The 25,439-nt window shown below is 37.5% G+C and overlaps 1 protein-coding gene across 1 annotated transcript in view; it reads right to left on the reverse strand.

Annotated features, from left to right (window-relative positions):
- LOC131070280 (uncharacterized) overlaps positions 1 to 25,439 on the reverse strand; it is a 64,665-nt gene that overhangs the window by 32,181 nt on the left and 7,045 nt on the right. The window contains exon 4 of the mRNA XM_058005788.1: positions 15,231 to 15,281. Within this exon, the coding sequence (XP_057861771.1) occupies positions 15,231 to 15,281 (51 nt within the window). The remainder of the gene's footprint in view (positions 1 to 15,230; positions 15,282 to 25,439) is intronic.

Here is a 25,439-nt window from a genome sequence, read left to right on the forward strand (position 1 = left end):
TCCATGAAGGCAAAGCACAAACGCAGGACAAGGTGGCATCCCAGTCACAGTTCCTCAAGTCAGATAGGTCCACATCAGCATGTCCAGATTCAATGTACCTGACTCACCAGCGAAAGCACAGACTTCAATGTACCTACTCCTGTTTCCTATTGGTCCACACTCATAAAATGTAGTTTTCTCATTGGCTAAGAGGAGTTTGTTGTAACAAACCCTAATTAGGGTTTTCATTTTGTAATCCTAGCCATTGATTGTAAATCAATCATAGCCATTGAAATGTAAAGAGCTCTCTATATAAAGCTTTGGCTCTTCATTTGTAAAGGTTAATAGTTAGTTAATAGTGGTTAGAATAGCTAATAGTAAGAATAGCAAATAGAATAGCAATTAGAGTAGATTAGGAAGAGAAGGCAAGAAATTGTTGCCTTGATTGTAAATGAACTCCATTTTCATTGAAGTTATGGTGAAGTTTGTTGTTTCTTTGCAATATCCATGGTTTCTCGTTGAATCTTCATTTTAGATGGTAAATGATTAGATTGAATGAAGGAAGTTACTGAATGCACTCGCGTGGAATCTGCCTAGTCCAAACCACTAGCCTCTTACTGATTGTAAGTGTGCCTTGTGTGGTCAACTAGCATTGAATGAGCTTAATCTCAAATTGTTATGCATCTATTGTTCATGCATTAACTTGAATGGTGATCAGTGTCTGATGGTGTAACGATTCGAACATATTCGAAGCATCCCTTAGAAGACTGCACTGAGTTGGTGTCAAACTGTTCAAATTGATGGTGAGACCCAACCCAGTAGGACTCCACCTAGTCGTTCATCTATCTTCTTACATTCTAGGTCTTAGATTAGACTCTCTAAACCCTATGCCTTTTGGTTATTTCTTTATTATCCCGGTGAGTAGATAGGACTTGAGTTCCAGCAAATCAAACGCTCAGGCATTCGAATGTAAGTCCCCTTGTGATTCCAGCATAATCACATCAGACCAAATTGAGCTTATCCACACGTAGAAACCCTACATATAAGAACCTTGGAGTTATTTCGATTGATCCTTAGGCAAATCTTCAGCATTCGGATAACTTTGCTCAAGAGAGGATAAGATACCTTGGTATTTTATTCTGTGTTCGCATGTGCATGAAAAACACATCAACAGAATTGGCGCTAGAAGGATGGCACTATCGCGATGAACACCTGAGCAACTAAAATCCAGATTTTATCAAGTCATATTTAGAGGAGTTATCCAAAGCTTTTCACCCTTCTCCAATGCTGTTGAAGTGTTTTTTATGCACATGCGAACACAGAATAAAATACCTAAAGGGTACCTTATCCTCTCTTGAATAAAGTCTCCGAATGTTGAAGATGTCGCGAAAAGGATCAATCGGGATGACTTCAAGGTTCTTTGTATGTAGGATCTCTACGTGTGGATAAGCTCTCTGTGGTATGATGTGATTTTGCTGGAATCACAAGGGAACTTACACTTGACGACCTAAACGTCTGTTTTGCTTTGAATATTGTTGGAACACAGGATTTCACTAGCCTAGACTTTTTGAAAAAAGGAAAAAAGGATGAGAGCGAGGAAAGGATCTAATTCTGATACTAAGAAATGTAGGAGCAATGATTGAGTTTTGATGAAATTCTAACTAAGTCTTGTTTTGACATCCCAGGACCATCTCCACAAGGTTAGTGCGATCTTCGGAGGAAAGCTTTGTGATGTTTAGATCATCGCTACAGGCATAGACACCATCAGGCTGATGCATATCAATGAAGAAGCGACAATTGAAGTTGAGCTTAAGCTGAATGATTCCAGTTGACTACACAAGGCAAGTCTGCAATCAACAAACTGCTAGTAGTATGGATATACAAATTTCACCATCAATCAAACACATTTCTTCCATTCATCTAATAACATGAAATCAAATATGAGAAGTATAGAGACCATGCAAATTGTTGAATCGACCCATAGATTTCACCATTTCTTCAATGAAATTTTACAAGTCTTTTACAACAACATCTTGGCAACAATCTTTGCCTTCTCTTTCTATTCTACTCTAATTGCTATTCTATCAACTGACTATTCACTATTAGCTAACTATTCACCTTCTAACTACTGACTAACTATCGTTGACTCCTATTCACTCACTATTAGCCTTTACAAATAAAGAGCCAGGGCTTATATAGTGCCCACAATACCATTCAATGGCTTGGATCAATTTGAGATCAATGGCCAAGATTTTACAATGAAACCCTAATTAGGGTTTGTTACAACAAACTTAATTCTGACCAATGAAATAATTGCATTATTTGGACACATGTCTTCTCTGGAATATTCGACCAATAGATAGCCGAGGTAGGTACATCAAAGTTTGTGCCACCTTTAATGAGTCAGGTACATTGAATCTGGACATGCTGAGGTGGACCAACCCGACTGGAGGAATGATGACTAGGATGCCACCTTGTCTAACACTTGGTTGATGCTCAATTTGGTGATGCTTTCCTTCAAATGTTGGACTAGAAGATAGATGGAGAAGGTCGTCCTTGTTGATGCTGGATTGGAGGAGGTCGTCCTTGTTGATGCTGGACTGGAGGAGGTCGTCCTTGTCCTGGCTTGATCTTCTTTGATGAGGGTCTGCCAAGTAATTGATCCTCCGACTCCGAGGCCGCCATTTGATGCCTACACAAAAGATTAAAGTTAGTCTTTGAGCATCAAACCTTAATGCATAGAATTTAGGACCTTTCAAGAGAATGATTTAAGATATTAATTTGGAAATGACATGATAAATCCAGAATTCTAATTTTTCAAATTAATTGCAATGTAATCAAAATAAATCTTGAATAAGAACTTCAAAATGATTCTTCATACCTTCTCCTTTGAAAGACTAACTATAAAACCTTGGAAAATGAAGAAAGAAGACCGGATTTTGCTGGACAAGGGTTGAATTGTGGTCTTCCTTTGGATGAATTACGCCTCAATTAGCTTTCAAAAGCTTCACCTTCTTTAGCCTCCAACATTTAGCAAATTCTGGGATTTAGCCTCCAACTTAGTAAGAAATTCGCCTCCAATCTGCTAGATTTCACTCCTCTAATGTGCTCCTCAAATTCGCATAAGAAGGAATGAATGAATGATTTAAATTTTGAAACAATACTCCTTCCTTATATAGGGCGCTCACCCTAATTCTTGTTGAGGCCGACTTGACAAAAAGGAAATAAAATGAAATAAAACCCCCTTTTTGAAGGATGGCCGACTTGGCAAATAAAGGCAAATAACAAATATTGAGCCCTCAACTTAATTTTTTCATTTTTTTTTAATTAATTTCAAAGCTTTAAGGGTGGATTTTTACATTTATTTTAAGGCTTGAAAATTAATCAATTCAATTACAAAGGCCTCAAATTATGCGAACTTAATTTAACCTCCCCAAATGTCTTAATTTTAGCAAGTTTGGTGAAAATTTGGGAATATGGAGGTTTGATTGAGGCTTAATGGAGCTTCCTTTCTCCTTAGGCTTTGAAATATTCAATAGTGATGAAGGTCTAGGTTCACTTCAAGACTTGTTTGAACCCATCCAGGCTTGTTTACTTGATCAAATTGAAATTTTCTCCACCTACATTTTTGCAAATTTCCACGACTTTGTCTTCACAATTTTGCAATTTGCCTTGGACTTGATCAATCAAGGTTGAATGATAGATTTTTTGATGATTTCACCCTGGACCCTCTGGAAGGGTCAGGAGCGATTTTTTCATTTTAAGCTTACTCCTTCATCATTTTGTCTTGAATGCCTCACTCAAAGTTAGGCAATGGTTTTCCTCATTTACTCCATCCAAACTTGCTCTGTTTTTGCAAGGCAAAATAGGGGATTTGGAAATTTCGCCCTGGACCCTCTGGAAGGGTCAGGAGCGAAATTCTTTCTTGGCTTCAAAATTTTCATTTTTAACAATCCAATTTCACTTCAAGGCAATTCAAAAGTCTCCTCAAACCCATGCTTAAGTTTAGCTTTGCCCAAACTTTGGAAGAAAAGATAGGTTTTAGAATTTTCACCCTGAACCCTCTAGAGGGGTCAGGAGCGAATTTCACCATTTGGCTCAATTCCTTCACCTTTCAATGATTTCTAAACATGCCTAAGGGTTTGAATATGCTCATTTTTCCTTTCATGATGCCTTAGACTTCTCAATTTGACCAAACAAGGCAAGAAATACCCCTCATAGAGATTTTCGCTCTGGACCCTCTAGAAGGGTCAGGAGCGAAAATTAGGTTTTAAGCAAAATCCTTCATTCTTTAAAGTTGAAACTTCTTCAGGAGGCAAAAACAAGCTATTCTTCTTCCATTCATGCCTATGCTTTGACCTTTTTCATTGCAACATGAGAGCTATTGCGAATTTCGCTCTGGACCCCTTGGAAGGGTCAGGAGCGAAATTCACCATTTTGTCCAAAAATCTTCATTTCGCATGCTTCCAAATCTTTAAATGATGTCCAATCTTCACTCCAAGAGACCCTGCACATCACAATTTAGCCAAAATTAGTGAAAAATAAGCTCAAATAAGATTTTCGCTCTGGACCCTTTAGAAGGGTCAGGAGCGAAATCTTCATTCTAGGCCAAATTGCTTAGTGTTCAAGTTTCAAACCACTTCACAAGGCAAAATTAGATCATTTTCCAAGTTAGGAACAAGGTTTCAAGCTCAAACAAGGTGGCAAATGAAGTTTATGATGAATTTCACTCTAGACCCTTTGAAAGGGTCAGGAGCGAAATTCCTCTTCCAGGCTAGAATCCATCATTTTTCAAGGTTTTCAAACATTTCCAAAGTCCAAACATGTCCACTTTTCCCTTCAAAATGCCTTGAAAATCAAAATTTGGTCAAATAAGGCAAGAAATGAATCCTAGGTTGATTTTCGTTCTGGACCCTCTGGAAGGGTCAAGAGCAAAAATCACTTTTTAAGCAAAATCTTGATCTTTGAAATCATCCAACTCCCTCTCAAGGCAAGAACATTCAAAAACACTTCCACACGTGCCTTGGAAACTAGGAACTTGGTCTTGATAAGTGATAAATTGAGGTGTATAAGGATTTTCGCTCTGGACCCTTTGGAAGGGTCAGGAGCGAAATTCCTAATCTTGGCCAAAATCCTAACTTGATTTTCACATTTTTCCATCCAAGCAAGTGTTTTGCCCTCAAAGATGCCTGGGAACGAATTGGTTCTAAGTTTGGGTCAAACTAGAATGTCTTATGGAGATTTTCGCTCTGGACCCTTTGGAAGGGTCAGGAGTGAAATTCGCTTTGGACCCTCTGGAAGGGTCAGTAGCGAAATTTGACATTTTTAGACTCTCTGTCAGGATAATTTTATGGAATATAACATTTAAGTATAAGAAGTTATATTCCATATATACTTTCAAGATGTTTGAGAGTGGTTTCAGACCTCCAGGAGTTATATTGCAAAATCTAGTTTTTGGAGGATTCTTCAGTTTTCCAGACTTAGTCAAATTTCAGGATCAGGACATTCCAGACTTAGCCAAATTTCAGGATTAGGACATTCCAGACTTAGCCAAATTTCAGGATCAGGACATTCCAGACTTCATCACTCACCAACTTGACCTAACTCAAGCAGAACCTGCTATCCAGGTGATCCCCCTGGCGACACTCGAAAGCTAAAGGCTAACAGACAAAACCCTAAAAGACCTAGAAAACAAACCCTAGAAAGCAAAAAGCAGGGGTCCCCATTTGCAATGGGGCGATGTGTGAATACGTCACAACACACGCTCAACAAAATTAGGAGTGCCTGACAGCGAATGCAAACTCTTGAAATCCAAGGAAGATCAACGGATGAATCACCCTCAACGCCCAACAGAAATTAAGCACAAGGAAGGCATAATTGTGGATACATGAATGAAGCATTTGATGCTGGAAGTCATCCTTTGGTAGACTTGCGAAGAAAGGAAGCACTTTGTGCAACTGGAACCAATTGAGCTTTCAAATTGAATCTGAGATATTCAAGATCTCTCTTATTCCAGAAAATCCAAAAAAAGTAAAAGAATAGAAAATCAAAAAAAAAAAAAAAAAATCAAAAAAATCAAAAAACGGAAAATCCAAAAAAAATAAATAAATATATATATATATATATATATATATATATATATATTTCTCAATGGAGCAACAACAATCTCATGATGAGCAACAAGTTGATTTTCTTCAACTCTGGTGGAGATTGAATGCACAACTTTACCCACGTAGATAGTCCGAGTTTGCAAGACCAGGGCCGTGTCGAATCCATGAGACAAACGAACATGATGAAATGCATTGCTTGAAATACTTATCAAGGATGGAATCGGCAGCACACGGAAAGATCTTATTTTGGGATGTTCCTAGACCAGAAGCAGAAGAAGGCAATTTCAGTGTCCCAGAGAGAAAAGATCCTCTTTCAAGCTTCTTATGGATGATCGAGAGTCAGCTTATTTTGAATGGTAAAATGCATTTAGAAGACATATTACTACCATTATGGTGTAGGATTCACAATGCACCTCACTCCAAATTTACTTGCTCATTGTGTGAAATGGCCATCAACCAAGTCAGGTATCAGTTTGGAATGCCAATCTTATCTGAAGAAGAGTGCATCATGAACAAATCCTGGGGTGCACATCTCACAACAGAATTCTGAAGAACATATGAACAAGATATCACTACACCACTTGATTGTGAAAGAAGGCAGTTGCAAGTTGATGATACAAGTTCACCTGATGATCAATATATTACAATGGATAGCTCACTATGCCTGGCACCTGAAGAAGAATGCTGTGAAATGCAAGATGAAGAAGCAAAAATAAGGGAAGATCAAAATGTCAAGCAAACAATCAAAGGAGAAGATGAATCATTCCTTGAGGAATTTTCATTCATGCTACAAAAAGAGATTATTGAGAATGAATTGCAAGAAGTTTCAAGTAGCATCCTTGCAGAGGACAATCAAGTTGAGATGTTGAACAAAGAGCTACAAATCATCATAAGTGAGCCCAAATATGAAGAACAATTCGAGGGGGCGCTCAGAGACACCATCATCATCATGCTATTTAAAGGCACGCTGAAGGACCTTATAGAGGAAGTACAAATGGAATCACTACCAAAAAAATTTCAAGACAAACAAGTTATGGTGAGTGATGTGATTCATCATCAACTTCGGCCTCCCGAGACTATGCTTGAAGATAAAAAGCCACCAGAAATTGAATTTGATCAACTAGAGGAGATGTTTGAAGCTCAATCATTCAAGGAGTCCCTAGTTTTTGAAGATATGCTCACAAAATTTTATGAAGGTGCATGGTTTATGCAAGATGTCACTATGAAAGTAAAGAAAGCTGAGCTATTTGAAGGGGTGCTAAGTTTGCTCCAAGAAGAGTTTGCGAATCAGGATCAACATGTTGTGAATGCTCGTGGAATAGTACATCACCAATGGCGACCTCTTGAAGCAGCTGATGACCTCGCTTCCGACAATGCATTGAATTACGAGCAAATGCTTCCATTTGAGCAAGCATTTCCATTTGAGACTGAAATATGCCAGGTTGCATCTTTCCTTAATCCTAGCCTTGAAAGTTATTATGATTTTGATTATTGGAGTTTTGGGAAAACAACTTGCATTTGGATTGATCATGGACCTAATGAGTTGCCTCGGTTGATTATCTTACATGAAACCTTGCTTGAATATGAGAGATGCATGGTGAGAGCTTGCTTTTTTGTATTTAAGGATGAATTTGCTCGATTAAGAACCATCTCTTTTGCCACGCTCCTATTGAACAACCTGAGAAATCATGTAAATTCATGTACATATGTCGCTTCTTTGAGTCGTGTCATGTCTAGGAGTCTTGTATATAGCTTTTAGAATAGGTTTTCCTTTCGTGTGTTTTAGTTAGGGGTCTTTTGAGCCTTGTTCTTAATTTGCCTTGAGTCATTTGACTCATGATCTCGAATGGCTCTTGTAGTTTAGTTGTTTGCTTTCTTTAGGTAGTTTGCTTTTGGTTTGCTTTTGGTGTGCGCTTTAGCTTAGTTTGTTGTCGGTGGTTTGTTTAGTTTAGGTGTCCTGAGTGGGAGCCTCCATTTGTGAGAAAGGCGTCTGTGTTGTTTTCTCACACACTGGCAACATCTTGGATTTTATGTTAGACTCATTTCTTAGATATCTATTCATGAAGTACTTTAGAATCCGAGGTGGTTACTCTCTGAAATTATCATCTGGTTAGGAATTGTACTTGACTTGGAAGAGAATCACTTTCTGTATCTTGATACTGACATCTTTCGATTATTATATCTTTACACATTAAAAAACTCCACGTCATTATGGTTTTCAAGCGAAGCTATGATTAGTGAAAAATCCAAAGTCTTGCTTCAGCGCCACCGCAATCCTCAAACCCTAGTAAGCTTCCTTGCTTATGAGCCAAAGGAATTGATAGAACAAAAAAGCAATATCAAAAGAGAAAAATGAGAAAATGAAAGAGAAAATTTGAAGAAAGAAAATGAATGGCTAATGGGAACATGCGAGTAACTCCATCGGGGCTATGGACGCCCGACTAGCAATGGAGCAATATTCGTGAGATTGCGGCGGTAACCTTGTTGGGGCTATAGACGTCCAACTGGCAGTGAGGCTCTGTCCAGGATGCTTATGAAGTTTAGATATACTACGTAGCTAATCACAGGGGCACCTGAAGATCATAGTCTTCTTGTTGAGGGGAATAAACTCAATTGCACACACATGGGTAATTGTTGATGTGTTTTTTGTACACGACCAAACACAAAATAAAATACCCAAGGGTACCTTATCCTCTCTTGAGTAAAGTCTCCGAATGCTGAAGATATCGCGAAAAGGATCAATCGGGATGACTTCAAGGTTCTTGTATGTAGGATCTCTACGTGTGGATAAGCTCTCTGTGGTATGATGTAATTTGCTGGAATCACAAGGGGACTTACACTTGATGACTAAACTTCTGATTTGCTTTGAATATTGCTGGAACACAGGATTTTACTGCCTTAGATTTGAAAAAAAGGAAAAAAGACGAGGGCGAGGAAAAGGATCTAATCCTAACACTAAGAATGTAAGAGCAATGAATGATCTTTGATGAAATTCTAACTAAGTCTTGTTTTGACATCCCAAGACCATCTCCACAAGGTTAGTGCGATCTTCAAAGGAAAGCTTTATGATGTTCAAATCATCACTGCAGGCATAGACACCATCAGGCTAATGCATATCAATGAAGAAGCGACAATTGAAGTTAAGCTTAAGCTGAATGATTCCAGTTGACTACACAAGGCAAGTCTGCAATCAACAAACTGCTAGTAGTATGGATATACAAATTTCACCATCAATCAAGCACATTTCTTCCACTCATCTAATAACATGAAATCAAATATGAGAAGTATAGAGACCATGCAAATTGTCGAATCGATCCATAAATTTCACCATTTCTTCAATGAAGTTTTACAAGTCTCTTACAACATCTTGGCAACAATCTTTGCCTTCTCTCTCTACTCTACTCTAGTTGCTATTCTATCAACTAGCTAATCACCTTCTAACTACTCTCTATCTGTCTTCTATTAACTAACTGCTTCCAACCGCCTTTACAAATGAAATGTCGGGGCTTATATAGTGCCCTCAATACAATTCGATGGCTTAGATCAATTCGAGATCAATGGCCAAGATTTTACAATGAAAACCCTAATTAGGGTTTGTTGCAACCATTACATAACATTTAATGCTTGACCAATGAAATAATTGTATTGCTTGGACACATGTCCTCTCTGGAAAATTCCACCAATGAATAGCCAGGGTAGGTACATCGAAGTTTGTGCCATCACCCATGAGTTAGGTACATTGAATCTGGACATGCTGAGGTGGATCAATCTGACTGGAGGAGTGATGACTGGGATGCCACCTCATTTGACACTTGGTTGATACTCAATTTAGTAATGTTGAGAAGTTAGCTTTAATTAACTCTTCTAGAATTATCTGCTTCTTCAACGAACCCTTTGCTCTGACTTCTTGTGTCCTTGATTTGTAGGATGATGATGTACCTCGCCTTGGAATACTGGACTGGAAGAGGTCGCCCTTATCCTGATGATGCTGGATCGAAGAAGGTCGTCCTTATTGATGCTAGACTGGAGGAAGTCGCCCTTATCCTTGCTTGATCTTCTTGGATGATGCTGAGCTAGAGGAGATCATCTTTGTCCTGGACCAGATCCTCTTTGATGAGAGCATTCCGACTTGTAGATCCTCTGGCCTTAGGAGTCGCCATCTTGATACCTACACAACATTTCAAAATTAGTCCCTGAGCATTAAAGGGTAGAAAATAAGACTCAAAAGGAAGATTTAAGATATTAATTAGGAAACTTCATGATAAATCTAGAGTTATCATTTCCTAATTAATTAATCAACACTTGACTTTTCTAAAAAAAGTGCCCAAAAATCAAGTCTTGAACAAGGATATTAGGATAATTTCACCATACCTCCTCTTGAGTACTTAACTCTAAGACCTTTTGAAAATGATGCAAGAAAAATGGATTTTGCTAGGCAAAGTTTAAATCATAGCCCTCTCTTGGATGAATTGCGCCTCCATTAGTCTTCAAAAGAATTTCACCCTCCTTAGCCTCCACACTTAGCAAAATTTCGCCTTCAATCTTCTGAATTTCGCTCCTCAAATTGCTCCTCAATTTTGCACTTTAGAAGGGATGAATGAATGATTTGAACTTGAAACAATGCCCCCCTATTATATAGAGCGCTCACCTTCTTTCCATGAGGCCGACCTAGTTTTTTTTTTTTTAAATAATAAAATAAGACAATAATCCATTAAAAAGGAGGCCGACTTGCTTGCAAAAGCCAATAAATGTGCTTGAGCGCTCAATTTGTATTTTTAATTTTAAAAATTAATTTTAGTGCCTCCAAGGTGGATTTTTTAATTATTTCAAGGCTTAAAATTAATTTATTAAATGCAAAATGTTTTTAAATTAATGCAAATTTTAATTTTCCAAATGTCTCAAACTTAGCAATTTTGGTGATTTAGTGCAAACTGGAAAATATCAATTTTTTATCAAGGTCTCAATGAAGCTTGCTAGTGATTTCAACCTGGACCCTCAGCAAAGGTCAGGAGCGATTTTGAGTTTTTTGAGCAAATTCTTGATCATTCCAACTTCAATCCACCTCACAATGCTAGGAAATATCTTTCTTCTTGCTCCCAATCCAAGTTTGATTTCGTTTTGCAAGGCAGAATGGGAGATTTTGAGATTTTCGCCAAGGGTCAGGAGCAAATTTCCTTTTCTAGGCTTGGTTCCTCCTTTTTCAAACTCGAAATCACCTCAATTTGATCAAACAAGGCAATAAATGTCCTCTACTAAGATTTTCGCCCTGGACCCTCAGCAAGGGTCAGAAGCGAAATTTTGGTTTTGGGCAAAATTCACCATTTTTCAAGCGTCCAAACCTTTGAATGATGTTCAACCTTCCTTCCAGGAGACCCTGCACATAAAAATTTAGCCAAAATTAGTGACAAATAGGCTCAAATAAGATTTTCGCTTTGGACCCTCAGCAAGGGTCAGGAGCGAAATTCACAATCTAGGCTAAACTGCTCAATCTTCAAGTTTCAAATCACTTCACAGGGCAAGGTAAGATCGTTTTTAAGGCCAGGAACAAGGTTTCAAGCTCAAACAAGGTGGCAAATGAAGTTTATAATGAATTTCGCTCTGGACCCTCAAGAAGGGTCAGGAGCGAAATTCCTAATCTTGGCCAAAATTCATCATTTCCTTCAAGGTTTTTAATCAATCCCAAAGTCCAAACAAAATGCTTTGCAAATCAAAATTTGGTCAAATAAGGCAAGGAATGAGTCCTAGGTTGATTTTCGCCTTGGACCCTCTGGAAGGGTCAGGGGCGAGATTCGCTTTGGACCTCCTGAGAGGGTCAGAAGCGAAATTTGCTTTGGACCCTCAAGAAGGGTCAGGAGCAAAATTTGACTTTTTGAACTCTCCGTCAGGATAATTTTATGGAATATAACATTTAAGTATAAGAAAGAAGAAAATTATAAGTTATATTCCATATATACTTTCAGGATGTTTGAGAGTGGTTTCAGACCTCCAGGAGCTATATTGCAAAATCTAGTTTTTAGAGGATTTTCAATTTCCAGACTTAGTCAAATTTCAGGATCAGGACATTCCAGACTTAGCCAATTTTCAGGATCAGGACTTTCAGACTTAGCCAAATTTCAGGCTCAGGACATCACTCAAGCCGGACTTGCTATCCATGTGATCCCCTTGGCGACACTAAAAATGCAAAGGCTAACGGACAAAACCCTAAAAGACCCAGAAAACAAACCCTAAAAAGCGAAATTTTCTTAGAAGTCTTGTACCTTGCTCAAACCTTTGAACTAACCCATTCCTAAGCACTTTTTAGGGTAAAAGACTTGTTTTTGATGAGAAAAGAATGAGAAATGAAGTTCTATGAAGGAAAATTGAGCAAAATGCCAAATTTCGCTCCTGACCCTTCTAAAGGGTCCAGAGCGAATTCCTCTTGAGGATATGTACCTTCCAAAGGTACCCAAGCGAGATCTCTTCTAGGCCTTCCTGGGGGTCAAATAAATGATGTCTTCAAGAGAGAGGGATTGAAAGGTGAAGATCAATGCAAATTGAAGTAAGAAGACGGAAGAATTCAACCTAAAGGAAGAAATTCAGCCTAAAGGAAGAAATTCGCTCCTCACCCTTCGAAAGGGTCCAGAGCAAACTTCTTCAATGGACCGTGTACCTTGCTTTAGCACTTGAATGACCTCGTTCCTAAGTAATTTTGGGAGCAAATGACTTGTTTATACCTAGAAGGAGCGCAATTATGAAGTCTAATGCCTTGAAGAATGAGTTATGATGAGGGAATTAAGTGAAATTGCTAAATTAGCTCCTAACCCGTCCAGAGGGTCCAGAGCGAATTTCATTATAGGTCCTGTCCTTGGAGAGGGTCCAGAGCAAAATTAATTCTAATACTTTCTTGTTGATGATTTAAGGTAAGAAATGCCATGTTAGAATCAATATATATATCATGTATTCTTAATCACCTTTTGTTTGTTTTGCAGGTCAATCAAATCAAGTTGCAGGAAGATCAGGCTAGGACAAGGGAGACCTCTTCAAGTTTCATCATCATCAAGGACACTTAGATGCATGAGAAGGTACCCAGGGTGTTGCTAAAATCAAAGAACTTCAAGTGTTAGAACTGTCCTCAAAGAGATCACAAGATATCAGAAGAAAGATCTTATAAACATTTCAAGGCAAGATGAGCTACTAGAGAAGGCGACTTGACCATGACTTCTTATCGCCATTATGCAAAATCAAGAGGAGGCTTCATCAAACAAAGGAGAGTCAAGGAGAGGTACATCATTCATCAGGTACATCAAGACGAAGGAGGATCAACCAAAGTCAATGCAAGGGTACGTTGAAGAAGCAGATAGTTTCAGAAGACTTAATCAAAGTTAAGCTTCTCATCGAATATCAAGAGATATAAAGTTCCCTGACCAAGCACAAACGCAAGACAAGGAGGCATCCCAGTCACTGTTCCTCCAATCAGATAGGTCCACATCAACATGTCCAGATTCAATGTACCTGACTCACCAGCGAAAGCACAGACTTCGATGTACCTACTCCTGTTTCCTATTGGTCCACACTCATGAAATGTAATTTTCTCATTGGCTAAGAGGAGTTTGTTGTAACAAACCCTAATTAGGGTTTTCATTTTGTAATCCTAGCCATTGATTGTAAATCAATCAAAGCCATTGAAATGTAAAGAGCTCTCTATATAAAGCTCTGGCTCTTCATTTGTAAAGGTTAATAGTTAGTTAATAGTGGTTAGAATAGCTAATAGTAAGAATAGCAAATAGAATAGCAATTAGAGTAGATTAGGAAGAGAAGGCAAGAAATTGTTGTCTTGATTGTAAATGAACTTCATTTTCATTGAAGTTATGGTGAAGTGTGTTGTTTCTTTGCAATATGCATGGTTTCTCGTTGAATCTTCATTTTAGATGGTAAATGATTAGATTGAATGAAGGAAGTTACTAAATGCACTCGTGTGGAATCCGTCTAGTCCAAACCACTAGCCTCTTATTGATTGTAAGTGCGCCTTGTGTGGTCAACTGGCATTAAATGAGCTTAATCTCGAATTGTTATGCGTCTATTGTTCCTGCATTAAGTTGAATGGTGATCAATGTCTGATGTGTAACAATTCGAACATATTCGAAGCATCCCTTAGAAGATTGCACTGAGTTGGTGTTAGATTGTTCAACCTGATGGTGAGACCCAACTCAGTAGGACTCCACCTAGTCATTCATCTATCTTCTTACATTCTAGGTCTTAGATTAGACTCTCTAAACCCTGCGCCTTTTGGTTATTTCTTTATTATCCCGGTGAGTAGATAGGACTTGAGTTCCAGCAAATCAAACGCTTAGGCATTCGAATGTAAGTCCCCTTGTGTTTCCAGCATAATCACATCAGACCAAATTGAGCTTATCCACACGTAGAGACCCTACATATAAGAACCTTGGAGTTATTTCGATTGATCCTTAGGCAAATCTTCAGCATTCGGATAACTTTGTTCAAGAGAGGATAAGATACCTTGGTATTTTATTCTGTGTTTGCATGTGCATGAAAAACACATCAGCACGTAGTATGGAGAAATGTATGCTTATCTGATAAAAATCTGAATGTAATAATTAACTTGATAGCAAGAATTTTACTTAAAAAAACACCACTCCTAATTCTTCATAAAGAAAAAAATATAGATCTCCAATACAATGAATGTAATCAGATAATTGGATGATAATTTTGATTGAGTTTTAATTCGCCGGAGTATGGAGAAATGTATGCTTATCTGATAAAAATTTGAAAGTAATAATTAACTTGATAGCAAGAATTTTACTTAAAAACACCACTCCTAATTCTTCATAAAGAAAAAAATATAGATCTCCAGTACAATGAATGTAATCAAATAATTGGTTGAAATAAGCATATCCTCCTTTTACCTAGTTTTTAGCCATATGTCCGAATTCCACAAGCATATAATTCTGTTATGTTTTACTTACAAATTGCACTTTACACACCATTGGAGTTTCATCATCCATTCATTTTAGGCCTAACATATTTCCTGTAAGCTGTAATATATGCATCCCAATGACACAACAATGCATGCATCCTATCAAACTACTAACCAACATTTGCAAATTCAGTGTAAAAGATTGAAAAAATTGCATGCATATTTACCTGGACATCAATTGACACTGCATTTTCCAGTAACATGGATAACTGAGTTACCTATGTACCCACAAGAAGAATATCAGTATCCACATTAAAAGTGCATAAGACGAAAGCAATTGAACGAAAAAACATCAGCATTCACATGTAAGACAATGAAGAAAAAACAAAACACTGTAACAAAAATTGTATGTGATCTTCATCCACAAGAGCATAACATCTAAGAAGTCCCAATTCAACTTTGAAATTTTTAAGGAACTACCTTCCACAGCAGTTGTGCCTATTTGCTAAATCCCTACAGGTGTCCACAACCGTTTGTGGGCTTATTCAAGTCCCCAATCTATCCCTCTTTACACCACTTTGGTCATCACATCTCCACGTGTAATATCAGCATTCTTGCCTTCTTTCTGGTCATGGAATATTTCTCTCCGTGCAATGGCTTCCTCATCTTGCCTCCAGTTGTATGGAGAGTTTGATGAATCTTTCTCCCCATGTTTCTTCTTTCTCTGCTCTTTCTTTCCCCTTGCATCCCTGGCTCAGTTTGGGATTGCAAAGAAAATCTATAGGCCCAACATTCTAAGGACAAATCCTTATATGAAATATATAGCATTCCTAATGTGAAATCATACCCTTTCAATAGATTTGGTTTTATTGTTAGTCCAGCTTCTAGATATCACATTTCATTGGATTCAATAATGAATTTAAAATTCATGTAACCAAAGCCTTTCATCCTTTCCACTCCATGGGGGAATGGAGTCATACGTTCCATATTTATTGCTGAATTAATCTCAAGTGCAATTATAATAGACCTTTCTTACATTGACTTGAACTCAGTTGTAGTTAGGTTAGATCATTTAGGCTGTGTAGTCAGCATACAAGGTCTATTATTATGTTTGATAATATTGGTTATCCAACTATGTATTAATTATTCATATCAAGTGTTTGTCAGTTTCAAGTAGTTATAAGCATCAGGTAGTTATAAGCGTCAGCTAGTTGACAGTTGTGTTCCTCTTGGCAATCGTTAGGTCCTTTAAATATTTTGTGTAATGTCAAGGAAAGTAGTATGATCTAGTCAGATAAACTCTGATCCCCGGTTGACCATCGCTGGTCTTCTTCTCTAATAAATTCAAGTGCAAATAAAAAGATATTATACTCTTGTAACTAGTATGCATTGTCATCTCTAATATTAATTCAGGTATATATTTTATTAGATAGAGTAGTAAACATTTGGTGTCATTGCCTTAAAAGAAATTGGGTCACATTTGAGTGATTCATGTCCTTAGATCCCAATAAAGGCGAGAAGAGACCAAAAGGTGGTCAAGACCATGAGATCAAGTGATCATTAAAGATCATTGAGGAAAGGGAACAAAGGAGAAGATTACAAGAAACACTCAAGGAAAATACAACCGGACAATTCCCAAGTCGAGGCCCTTCCCGATAATGTAGTCAAGTTGAAAAGTCAAGGCAACCTTCTCTAGACAAGGGAAGTTGGGAGACGAAGTCACGTCCTTCGTAGAATTGTATGAGTAGCCTATAGGGCATTGAAAGGTTGTCAATCAAGGAGAAGTCAAGCTAAGGGTGTATATAAAAGAAGATCTGAAGGCAAACCAAGTCCACGAAAGGCTGACGAGGGAAGAGTGGAAGATTATTATATGGCCGAGAGCACAAGAGAAGCACTACAATGTCTAAATCAAAACTCCCAAACAAACAAATTCCAAGTGCTAGGTTTGTTTCAAAATAAAACCATGACAAGCCCTAGTGGAGAAAAGAAAAATTTGCCCAAATTTAAAGGTAAAGATCAAAGGATACCATCAAGCACTATAAGACTTGTGAATCAATCTAGGCAATAAATGGGCAAGATGATAAAACAATTTGGCTACAATCTTTTCCAACCACCTTGCGAGGTGTACGATTGACTAGTATACAAAAATTGACCAAGCCTCCATAAATACATGGGAGAGATTAAAGAAGGCCTTCGAAGTTCAAAGAAGAGTTTAAATTGCTTCATGATGATAATGAAATAGTAGTAAAAATTTACAAAACAAAACAAGGTAAGCACAAAAATATATGAACTTATAATCGTAGACTTAAAGAAGTGCTAGTAAAATTGGAAACTGAACTGACTAATGGTCTAAAAAAGTGATGGTTCATTGAAGGTTTACTTTCGTCATTAAGAAAAGAAATGTAGTACCACCCTCGTCAAATTCTGAAGCCTACAACCACGCAATGGACATAGAATGTGATGATAAAATGTCCTTGCACAATAAAAGAAAAACCAAGGAAGATGGAAGTTTGGATGACAACAACGAAAATTAATCGGGAAAGATACAAGCACTCTGGAGGGACATGCTCCAAATGGTGAAAGAATCAAATGTGGAGAAAGAAACTAACAAACTATGGTGTGTTGAGTGCAAATTTGAGGGGCACACAAAAGGTAATTGTCCTAGAAAGATGTTTTGTGATATTTGCCAAGTTATGGGTCATTCAATAAAGGAATGCCCATACAATTTCAAAACCAAAAGTACACAAGTACTCTTCACACAAGGAGAGTCCACTCCATCGAAGTCACAAATCTCCAAGCAGTTATCTATAATCAAAGAGGGCAAAATCAAATCCAATATGACCCCAAAGGATGCCCTGCATATAAAGTGTTGACAATGTAATGAATGGGGACACTTCGTAGGAGACTACTAGAACGAGAAAGACAAAGTGCAATTATTGTGCAAATGGTGTGGACCTAGAAACCATGATGGTGTTGGATGTCCAAATCAAAAGGCTAACATCAACCTAATTGATGTTGACACACAAAATGAAGTGTTGGCCATTACTCGTGCCCAAGTAAATAAGGCTATGTACCTGGACCCACATACAGAAAAAGAAAGGCATCATGGAACAAGGTTCAAAGTGAGAATGAATATCCAATAACCAAACCTCCACTATCAGACAACCAAGTGATTGATCCATTGTTATTGACAATTGACATGGCAAATAAACCAACGGTGGTGAATATGGAAATCCTTGGAAGGAATCTCACCAATAGAATTGTTGATGGTGGGTCTAGCATGAACATACTTCCGAAAGACACTTGGAGAAGTCTCGTTAAGCCAACCATTTGGCCCCCAACTTTTCAACTAGTGGTTGCAGATCAGCAAGGTATTAAGGTAATTGGAATTTTAATGGGACAAAAGGTAATTATTGGTACCCAATCATTTTTGTTGAGTTTTGTGGCCATTTCATCAAGAAATGAAAGTGTATGATGCATTGTTGGGTAAGGGCTGGTTGGTAGCAGACAAAAACTAGAAAAAGAACACCATCTCGATTGAGAACAAGGGTTGAAAATATATAATTGATATGAAGAATCCAGCAATCACTAAGGAAGCAGCTTCCTCAGATTCATCAGATTCAAATTCTAGAGAAGAATGGATGAAGAATCAGGGTCCAATGGAATCTAATGATGAAGGAATTGGAGTTACAATCATGTTCGGAGGATGAAACAAATTATCTTTGTGGCCTATTTACTAGCAAATGGAGGATTATGAAGTATTTTCGTCAACTTGTAATTTTCTTGAAGCTACAAGCCTCAATGAAGTGCAACTGATGAACAAATGAAAAATAATCAATGATACATCTCAAAGTACTAAGAAAAATATGTAGCATGGAGCATACAAATATTGATCAAGTCAAATCAACTCCACAAATATTTTACAAAAAAAAGAAAAAGAAAATTAGAAAATAAAAATCAACTTATGAAGAAAAAGAGAAAATATAAGATTTAAAATTTAAGCTCCAATGGAAATTCTAAGGACGAGTATAAAGTACGACCCCTTTATCATCAAGTCATATAGCTACCTAAATTAAATTTGCACTCAGAAAAGGAAATAAATTATAGCACAGATTGAATAAAGCTAGTCAGTCATTGCATTATATGGCTTCAACTCCTCCACAACGTACTGTAGAATTATTCATTCACTTGGTAGTCGAAAGTGAGGTTTTTTAAGACGGCGATAGTAATCACTTCATTTCCCCACAAGTCATATAACACCCTTAGTATAATGAAAGGCAACCCTTTGCTCACATTATACGGTCCCAACCCCCAAACTCCGACGACTCCTTGCACAAACAATCTCCCTCCTAATTTTTAAAAAAGGGACATGGCATGCAATATGGCCACTGAAAAGGCACTCCAAATGATTTACTAATGCTCTCAAAACCAAGTATAGCACTATTAATGTCTGATATAATGTTTTGCTAACTGGGACAACACCTTATATGTTTGATGTAACCTTCCAGAATACTCGCACAGCACCTTATATGACTGGTATAACCTTCTAATAATTGTTACAGCACCTTCTTTGAATGATGTAACCTTCCAGAATATTGGAATAGCACCCTATATGACTGTTGTAACGTTCTGAGAACTAGTACAGCACCTTGTTATTAGAATATTTAATTCTTTTAGTCAGTTACCTTTTTAGTGGTTCTATTAATGGTCATTTAGTTAGTCATTTAGCTTTTTAGTTCATCATCTTAGTTGTCGACTTATTTAGCGTTTTAGTTCATCATCTTAGTTGTCGACTTATTTAGCTTTTTGCTTTTTAGTTCATTAAGTGAAACTATTGCTTCTTTTATAAGAACGGATAGTTTGCTTTTTAGATTTTAGCTTTTAGCTTTATTTAGCGCTTTACTCATTTTAGCTTCATGTTAATGTTTTAGATTAACGGTTCGTTCTTTTTAGAACACCGTCTTGTAATTCCTTTATATACACTTGTGTATTCATTATTAATTCATTCAATATCATTCGATTATTGATTCAATTATTTTTCACTTGTATGACTGATGTAAACTTCCAAAATGCTAGAACGACACCTTATATGACTTGTGTAACCTTCTAATGATTAGAATGGTACCTTATATGATTGATGTAACACTAAGAATGATTGTTGGTGACTAGGAATGATATAAAAAAGCTACTGTATAATTTTGTATGACTGTTCTCAGTGGTGATTTACTGATTTTACTCCTCCAAAGGTAATGCTAGGCTAGGGTTGACTGAGAATGTCATGTCCTCTTTTGTTAAATTGGTTTTTGGTCAATATTAACCCATTTTATTCTTCCGTGGGTTAATCAGACAAGCTTAAGGAAAATAATTAATTTAATATTTATGAATGTCCAAATATTTTCAATATCAAAAGGACATTTAAATATTAAATTAAAATATTTGGAAACACTAGGTGCCGGATTTTATGCCATAATGGGTAGAAGCTTAAGGAAAATAATTAATTTAATATTTATGAATGTCCAAATATTTTCAATATCAAAAGGACATTTAAATATTAAATTAAAATATTTGAAAACACTAAGTGCTGGATTTTATGCCATAATGGGTAGTTTGAAATATTTCTAATTAATGACTTTTCCTCCAAGAACGAAGTGGGAATTGAAATATTTCTAATTAATGAATTTCCCACCAAGAGAAAATTTGGCGAGTACGAGTGGAGTGGGAAATTGAAACATTTCTAATTAATGATTTTCACATCAAGAGGATATTTGGCAAGAGTAGAGTGGGAAATTAAAATATTTCTAATTAATGATTTTCCCACCAAGAGCAAATTTGGGAAGCAAGAGTGGACTAGGAATTTGTAATGTTTCTAATTAATTATTTTACCACCAAATTAGCCAAGGATAAGATAAATACAAAGTTATAAGCATTTTGGAACTCCAACAATCAATATCATAAATTTTCAGTAATATTAAGGAATATGAAATCAAATTATGATTTCTTCGAGGAAACTTCTATATTTGAGCAATACACTCAAGAAAAAAATCAATCTCCTAGAAATATTTTAGTAGTTGAAGATTTGTGATTTCCACAAGTAAGCATTTTGAGATATAAATCACAAGTCAATCATGTCTTACAACATTTCAGGTTTAACTCCCAGAATCCTCTTCAGGGATTCAGATCTTATTGATACCCTAATAATTTCCAGGTCAGGAAAACATCTCGAATCATCAAAGTGGATTTATAGGTTGCTGAACTGTTTCCATTTTTGTATTGCTATTCCATGGTAATTCAATTTATGTCTTCAAAGAGGAAGTGAGAAAGAGGAAATGTGTAATGTCCCCTATTTATAGGTTGTCAACTCCCAAAGGGAAACATACATTACTACCTACCTGTTGTGACTATTTCACACATCGCCCCATTAGGATGGGAACCCCCTCTTTTTCTTGGGTTTTGCTTTCCCTTAGCTAGGTTTTTATTTGCTTGCTAGGTGTTTTGAGTGAGTTAGTGGTCGCCTGGGCTGGGTAGATTAGGGTTTCTCTCAAAGAGCTCATCCTAGGGTTTCTTTCAAAGCTGAGTGTAGCCTGGATTTGGGAAGTCATATGTTGTCTGCCTTGAACCCAAGGGTTATCCTAGAGGGGTCTTACCTTTCAGGAGATAAAAGTCTCAAGTCGGGGTAGGTCAGGATTGTTGGTTTTCGTGTCAAAGTCATGTCTTCCTTCAAGTCAGAGTCGATTGGGTAGAGTCAGTGGCGAAGGGAAGATTCAAGAGGCGATTTTAGGAGCTATTGAGCAAATTGGCAAGGATATGGAAGGAAATGCATCAAAGGGTTGAGTCTAAGGCAAAGTCAGGACATTTTCAAGGTAAATTTGCATAATCATGAGGAAAGGGAAGCCTAACAAAGTATGTCCAAGGCATGAAAAGGAGAAAGCGAATGTGAAATCAACCCAATTTATGAATTTCGCTCCTAACCCTTCCAAAGGGTCCAGAGCAAAATTCTTAGAAGACACCTTTTTTCCTCTTTGTTTGCACACAAACCTAGTTCCTTGGGCATAGTTGGAAGGAGAATGATGTGTCTTTGCCTTTCGAGGTGATATGATGTGAAAGAATGGAGGATTTTTTACCAAAACAAGAATTTCGCTCCTGACCCTTCCAAAGGGTCCAGAGCGAAATTCATTTTTTATCCATTTTGCTCTTTGACTTGACCAAGTTTGGAGCTTCTAAGAAAAGATTTGAAGGCCTTGGATGCATATTTACCTTGGAGAGAAAGTTTGAAGCAATCAAATGATGGGAATCAACCTAGAAGGAGAATTTTGCTCCTGACCCTTCCAAAGGGTCCAGAGCGAAATCCTCCATTTGACCACCTTTGTGCCTTAAGACTTAGGTTAGCCTTGTCTGGAGCTATTTTGGTGGTGGATTGCCTAGATTAGGGTGGAAAGAAGTTGGTTTGATCAAGCTTGAGGGAGAATTGATTGAGTGAAGTGCAAAATCAACCTGGAAAGAGGATTTCGCTCCTGACCCTTCCAAAGGGTCCAGAGCGAAAATCCTTATAACACTCATTTCCTTCCTTGTTTTGGATAGGCATTGATTTCTAAGGCATGTTAGAGAGTGAATTGGTTTGTTCTTGCCTTGAAAGGTGGTTGGATGCATTAAAAGATAAAGATTTGGCCTAAGACAAGAATTTCACTCCTGACCCTTCCAAAGGGTCCAGAGCGAAATTCTTTATTGACCTCATTTGCTTCCAGGCTTAGGCCACAAACCTTGTTCCTTGGGTGAAGAATGATGTATGTTTGCCTTCTAGAGAAGATTGGAGTTGAAAAGATGAAATATCAAACCTAGAATGGAAATTTCGCTCCTAACCCTTCCAAAGGGTCCAGAGCGAAATTCCCCAAAACCTCTCTTTTCTCTCAAATTTGGGCTAAGACAAGTGTGGTTTAGGATGAGTTGAGGTTGGAGATATCTTTAGGCATGACTTTGACTTGTTGGTGATCTTCAAACTTGAAGGAATTGAGCAAAAACATGAATTTCGCTCCTGACCCTTCCAATCCAAAGGGAAATTCTTAAAATCACCTATTTTCCCTTCAAAGCAAGTCAAGTCTTTGGTTTTTATGGCTTGGATGGGTGTGAAGAGGTGTGTCCTTGCCTTTTGAAGTTGATTGAGGTTGAAAGAATGAAGGAATAAGCTCAAAACAAGATTTTCGCTCCTGACCCTTCCAAAGGGTCTAGAGCAAAAAATCCTAAAACCCATCTTATCCTCCAAAATCTGTGCCAAGCCAGGCCTACACCAAGGTGAGAGAAGCCTTTGGGATTACCTTTAAATGATTTTTGACCACCAAAAAAGTAAATTTTGAGCTAGGACAAGAATTTCGCTCCTGACCCTTCCAAAGGGTCCAGAGCGAAATCCTGGATAGGTCCTGTCCCTAACTATGATTTTGAGCGAATTTTCCTTTCCAAGCTTTTTGGGGATCAACCAAATGTTGTTAGGTTGAGAAATGGATTCAAATGAGGGAGTCAAGGGGAAACAAAGTGAAAAGAATGAAGCTAGGTAGAAGAAGACAAGCAAAACATGAATTTCGCTCCTGACCCTTCCAAAGGGTCCAAAGCGAAATTCTTCAAACTACATATTTCCTCCTTGTGTGAAGCCAGGACTTTGATTCCTAGGGCGTGGTTGAGGTTGGAATGATGTTATTTAGCCTTGCAAGATGAATTGAAGTAAAGGAGATGAAGGATTAAGCCTAAAACTTGAATTTCGCTCCTGACCCTTCCAAAGGGTCCAGAGCGAAATTCACAAGATATCATTTTTCCTTCAAGTTTGAGCTAGGCCAGGACAGTGATAAAGGAGGATTAGACTTGAAGATTGTCACAAGCTTGCATTTGAGTAAGTTTTGAGTTCAGGAAGTGCAAATTTTGACCTAGAACTTGAATTTCGCTCCTAACCCTTCCAAGGGTCTAGAGCGAAATTCTCATGATCACATAATTCACCCATGGTGGAAGCTAAAAAATGAATCCCTAGGCTTTTGAAAAGCTAAACTAGCATATGATTACCTTTAAGAGAAATTCGGAGTGAAGGAGTGAGGTAATTGAGACCTAATTAAGGAAATCGCTCCTAACTCTTCCAAAGGGTCCAGGGCGAAATCCTTGGAAATACCTTTTTTTTTACCTTGTTTCAACTAGGCAAAGGCAAGTTGCAAGGACATGATGACAAGAGCATGAAGTAGAGAAAAATCAAGTTTGTGAGGGTGTTGATAGATGGAGTAAATGTACCTAGGTGAGATACTCAAGCAAGCCTCCTTAGGGTGATTTAAGCCTTTCTCTTGCCATGAACATTCTAGTGACTATGAAGAAAATGTGCCTTCATCAAGTTTTGAAAAAACTCTAGACATCTTCTAGGTTTGCCTTGTCTCTTTAAAGAATCCACAAGCGAATTTCAAGGCACATTTTTCTTATCTTAAATCACTCATTAAGCCTTATGTTTGATAAATAAAGCAAATATGCCTTGACTAAGCAATTGTTAAAATTGGCCAAATTGACCTTTGGGCTTTAAAATTAATTTAAAGAGGAAAAATCTACTCTTTGGCACCCAAAAACAATTTCTTTTTGCTTTATTGCTAAGTCGGCCATGCCTTGAGGTGATTTTATTTTATTGTTTTATACATTTATGAAGTCGGCCTTTTGGTAAAATGATGAGAGCGCCCTATAAAGGAAGGTGAATTTTGAAATCTTTAATCATTCATTTGTATTCTTTCCTATGCAAATTTGAAGAGCAGAATTAGAGGAGCGAATTTCAGCAGGTTTAGGTGAATTTCTGGTTGAGGAAGACTGGTTAAAGGCTGATTGAAGGCTAAAATCATCAAGGGAGAACCCGAAATTCAGATCAAAGACCTTTCGTCCAGCAAATCTTCGTTTTTCTTTATCCATCTTTTCAAGTTGATAGCTAGAAATCAAGGAGAAGGTATGTACAATCAGATTTTTAAAAGTATATTGAAGATTTGATTCAATTTTCTATATCAATCCTTTGTGAGGTTAAGTCTTCAATAATCCGATTTGATTCATAAGTATTATCAATTTGAAAATTCATAATTTTAAGGGTTTATCACTCTATTTTCAAATTGAAATCTAATCATTTCTTTGAAAGGTCTCAAATCTCCTATCTTGAGGTATTATACTTAAACCTAACTTAAACCTCTTTTTGTAGGTATCAAATGACGACCCCCAAGGCCAATGGATCCACCACCCGGCAGGCTCTCATCAAAGAAGATCAAAAGAACGATGATTTGGAGACCAGGATCGTGTCCAAATGGAGCAATATCGGAGACACCAATCTAGGAAACTTCAATGTGAAGAAGTTTCAAGAAGCACCCTACATCGACAAGCCGTCACCCATAGCCAAGAAGATAATTGAGAGTGGCATCATCAAGGCTGCAGGCTTCCCTCCTGCA

This window comes from Cryptomeria japonica, chromosome 4, assembly GCF_030272615.1.
Source record: "Cryptomeria japonica chromosome 4, Sugi_1.0, whole genome shotgun sequence".
Taxonomy (NCBI): domain Eukaryota; kingdom Viridiplantae; phylum Streptophyta; class Pinopsida; order Cupressales; family Cupressaceae; genus Cryptomeria; species Cryptomeria japonica.